The 4,178-nt window shown below is 34.8% G+C and overlaps 1 protein-coding gene across 1 annotated transcript; it reads right to left on the bottom strand.

The window, feature by feature from the left end:
- LOC109362714 lies at positions 1,017-2,021 on the bottom strand. Its single transcript, XM_019608744.1, has one exon. It carries the CDS (start codon positions 2,019-2,021, stop codon positions 1,017-1,019), a length of 1,005 nt encoding a protein of 334 aa, XP_019464289.1.

Here is a 4,178-nt window from a genome sequence, read left to right as displayed (position 1 = left end):
ATTACTTTCTTCCATACTTCTTGTGTCATTGCTTCAACCTCATTAATTGGATATGCTTCAGCCATCAATGCCAAGTGGATCAGTTCTCCTTCATCGTTGATTTGATCATCAGAACACATCTCATAGTCTCTAAGTCTGCTTGGTATTGATCTTTGTCTCTGTGATCTTGATACTTCATTGCCTTCTGCTACTGATTCTGTATCTTCATCAATTATGGTTACAGATTCAATCTCAGGAACCAGTTTCTTTAGACTTGTTTGCATTTGTCTCCAATTCCATTTCTCATTCTCAAGCACCAACACATCCCTGCTGATCACAATTCTATAATTAATAGGGTCTAGAAGTTTATAGGCACCATTTGAGTGATACCCTATTAATCAGACTTCTGGCCATGTTCATGATTGTTCTATTTCTCCTTTCTGCAAGACCATTGAGTTGTGGTGTGTATGGTGGAGTGATTTCATGCTTGATTCCACGATCTCTGCAGTATGCTTCAAAATCATTTGAAATAAATTCACCTCCTCCATCTGTTTTCAAGATCTTCAAGTGTTTTCCACTTTCTTTTTCTGCAACAGCTTGGAAGTTCTTGAATGAGACAAATGCTTCACCTTTTGTTTTCAATACATCCACCCAAGTCATCCTACTATATTCATCTACAAATATGATAAAGTACTTGTTGCCTGAAAGTGAAGGAGTTTCAAAAGGGCCACATACATCAGAGTGAACTACTTCCAAGACTGTTTCAGAATTCATTATTCTTTCAGTCTTGAAAGAGTTCCTTGCTTGCTTTCCAATCAAACATACCTCACATATTTTCTCTGGAAGTGTTGTTATTGGAAGACTGGAAACCATTTGTTTAGTCCCTAGTTGATGCAGGCTTTTGAAGTTTAGGTGCCCTAACCTTGAGTGCCAAATCCAACTCTCATCTCTGGTCTCAACTGAACTCATGCATTGGACTTATGCAGCATTGAAGCTTAGTTGAAATGTTCTATTCTTGGAAGCTTTGGTTCTCAAGATTAGCTTCCCTCAGAATCAAACAATTCAAGTTGGCTATTCTTCATGAGAACAGAGAATCCTTTTTCAATCAATTGACCTATGCTCAGTAGATTGTACTTCATTTTTGGCACATAGAGAACATTCGATACTATTGCTTTTGATCCATTCTCCCTCATGATCACAACATTGCCTGCTCCTTTTGCTGATAGAGAACTATCATCTGCAAATTTGACTCTACTTCTGTTTGTTGAATCAAAGTCTTTCAACCACTCTTTATGGTTTGTCATGTGGTTTGAACATCCTGAATCCAAGTACCAAAATTCAGAGTGTGATTTTGTTGCAGCATCTGTAACCATTAGATTCAAAGGTTCTGAATCTGAGTCTTCTTGAGTTGTGAGTGCCTCCTCCTTATGCCTTGATTGCTTGTTTTTCTCCTTGCCACATTCATATGAGTAGTGACCTAATTTGTGACAATTGAAGCATTCAACTTTGCTCTTATCAAACTTCTTCTGGTTATAGTTCAATTTTGATCTTCCTCTTTTATCAGAAGATTCAGACCATTCTTGACTTGTTTTCCTTCGGTTAAGGCTTTGTTTCCCTTTCCACTTCTTATCCTTTCTTCTATCACCATCTTTGTGAATTGCTTTTAAGGCTTGTTCTACTTTCTTCATTGGATTTCTCTCAATCAGCCTTAATTCATGTGCCTCCAAAGAGCTTTGCTTCTCTTCTATCTTCATGAGAGTGACATCTTTTGATTCTTCAATGGCAACAACTATGAAATCAAATCTTGGAAGCAAAGATCTCATGATTTTCCTAATAACCATGGTATCTGTAATTGCCTCACCATACCCCTTCATCTGGTTGGTTATTGTGAGAATCTTGGTGAAGTATTCACCAACCTTGTCACCCTCCTCCATATGCAATAGCTCATATTGCTTCCTTAGTGATTGAAGTTTAACTTTCTTGATCTTGTCCCCTCCAGCATGACTTGTCACCAATATGTCCCATGCTTCTTTGGCTGTCATGGCACTTTGTATCTTCTAAAAGTGAACATCATCCACACATTGGTGGATTAGAAACAAAGCTTTGTTATCTTTCTTTTGTGCTTTTGATTGATCTAGTGACAAGACTCCATCTTGTACAACCTCAATGACTTCTTGATATCGACACAGAACCTTCATCTGAGTTTGCCATCTATCCCAATTCTTATTGGTAAGAATAGGAAGCCCTATTGCTTGAAGGTTATTGTTGTTTCCGCTCATCCTTCAACTCTTTCACTGTTCTGCTTCTGTCAACTTCTCCTCCAACCAGTTGATTCACACACAACTATCTCAACTCCCTTTCAATTAGATCAGCTTATGCAATTCGATTCCCACAGGACCTTGATTTGCCTTCGCTCCGAATACCAAATTTTTTGGGGCTTTTGACTTGCCACACAACACCAAACATAAACAAGAAGAATGAAAAGATGAAGAGAAAATGAGGAGAGATTGTGAGTTAGAGAAAAGAAGAGAAAGTTATATTGAATATTCCTCAATTGCATTCAAAGCAAAAATAGAAACTTGCCTTTTATAGTAAACCTGTCATAACAAAATTTTAAACAGATTTCCTAAAATAGTAAGTTTCAACTATCAACAACAAACACTTCTAAACAAGTACAACTTGAATTAAAACCTATCTAACTTCAACAAACTTGCCACTTCTCCTCATCACACTCTTCTCTCAACTTCTCAACCCAACAAAAATAGAAGTTACCACAGCCAATATCACATTGCTTTCTCCATATGTCTCCTTCCATAAATTCTAAAGAATAATCAAATTAACAAATCAGATCCACCTCCATATCATTTTCCTCGTTTACACTTTACATCACATTCATGCTCTCTCTCTCAACTTGACTCATTGGTATTGCGAAAAGCTTAAAAATGAATATTATGGATATTTTTCATTATTGATTAAAACATAAAAAAACTTTATTTATAATACATGAATATGTAAGAACTTAACAAACTTACCTAATAAACTAACTAACAAACTAATAAACACATGTTGTAAAACAATTTCAACATGTGTTAAATGTGTAAAACATGTAAAATGTGTCAAATACAAGAATTGTTCAACCAATGTCTCACTTAATTTTCTAACCATTTAATCGATTAATACTTACCTAGTTAATTGATTAACTATATTGTTGTCAATTTGTCATCAATGGTTGGTTAAACTCAGATATAGCTTCTGCCATAGAAAGTTAAGCATTGGATGGTTAGCTTCTGTCCATGGTGATTAAGCAAAGATATAGCTTCTGCCATAGATGGTTAAATGTTTGATGATATAGCTTATGTCATATGTGGTTAAGCATTATTATTGATTCAAATCAATTTCAAGCTTGAAGTTCAGAATTTTCACTCTCCAACTTGATGGAGCTGTTGAAATATATTATATCATGTAAATAATAGTGTATGTGAGATTGTAGTGTTGGGTCAGTTCTAACTCTAGTGATTAACTTCTATGAACAAAAAGGTTAGTTGGAATTAATTAGTTTTTGTTAGGGTGATTAGTTTTTTCATCCTTTATAATGGATTCAATGTAATTTTGTAAATCATTAATTCAATATTCAAAGAATAATATTTTATTTTATCATCTTTCTTATTTCATCACGAAATTAGTCTATGCCATTTTAACAATTAGCGTGTGTATGTCTATTGCGTCTTATAACGCCTTCTCCATCACTTATGCATCTCCATAAATCAGATTGAGATTCAAATGCTATTGTTTGAATGGGAACACATTCTTCCCCTTATTGGAAACAACTTCAATTTCGTTATAGTTGTTAATATTGTTATATCTTTTGCAATAACCGAAACTATTACCATTCTCAGTTCATGCATTGTTTGGCCATTGATTCTTCCTTTGGTATAGTCTCTTTTGCTTATTCACGATTTAGGTTTTCGAATTGATGGATTTGATCCTGCGTATGATAATATAGGCATGGTTGAATGTTTGAAGCTGGATCTTCTTTAGAAGCAAGAAGTTTGATCTAAATGTGTGTTTTTAGAACATTCTTTTTGTTTCTTGTGCGACTTCCAATTTTGAAAATTAGATTCATTAGATGTATAGACTTTGAAATTGTGAGTGTTTGTAAAGTGATTCCTCGTGTTTTCTTGTAGCTACTATTGTTGTCA

Source organism: Lupinus angustifolius, chromosome LG01 (assembly GCF_001865875.1).
Source record: "Lupinus angustifolius cultivar Tanjil chromosome LG01, LupAngTanjil_v1.0, whole genome shotgun sequence".
Lineage (NCBI taxonomy): Eukaryota > Viridiplantae > Streptophyta > Magnoliopsida > Fabales > Fabaceae > Lupinus > Lupinus angustifolius.
Note: the sequence above shows the minus strand (reverse complement) of the source record. Positions and strands in the feature narration are given on the sequence as shown.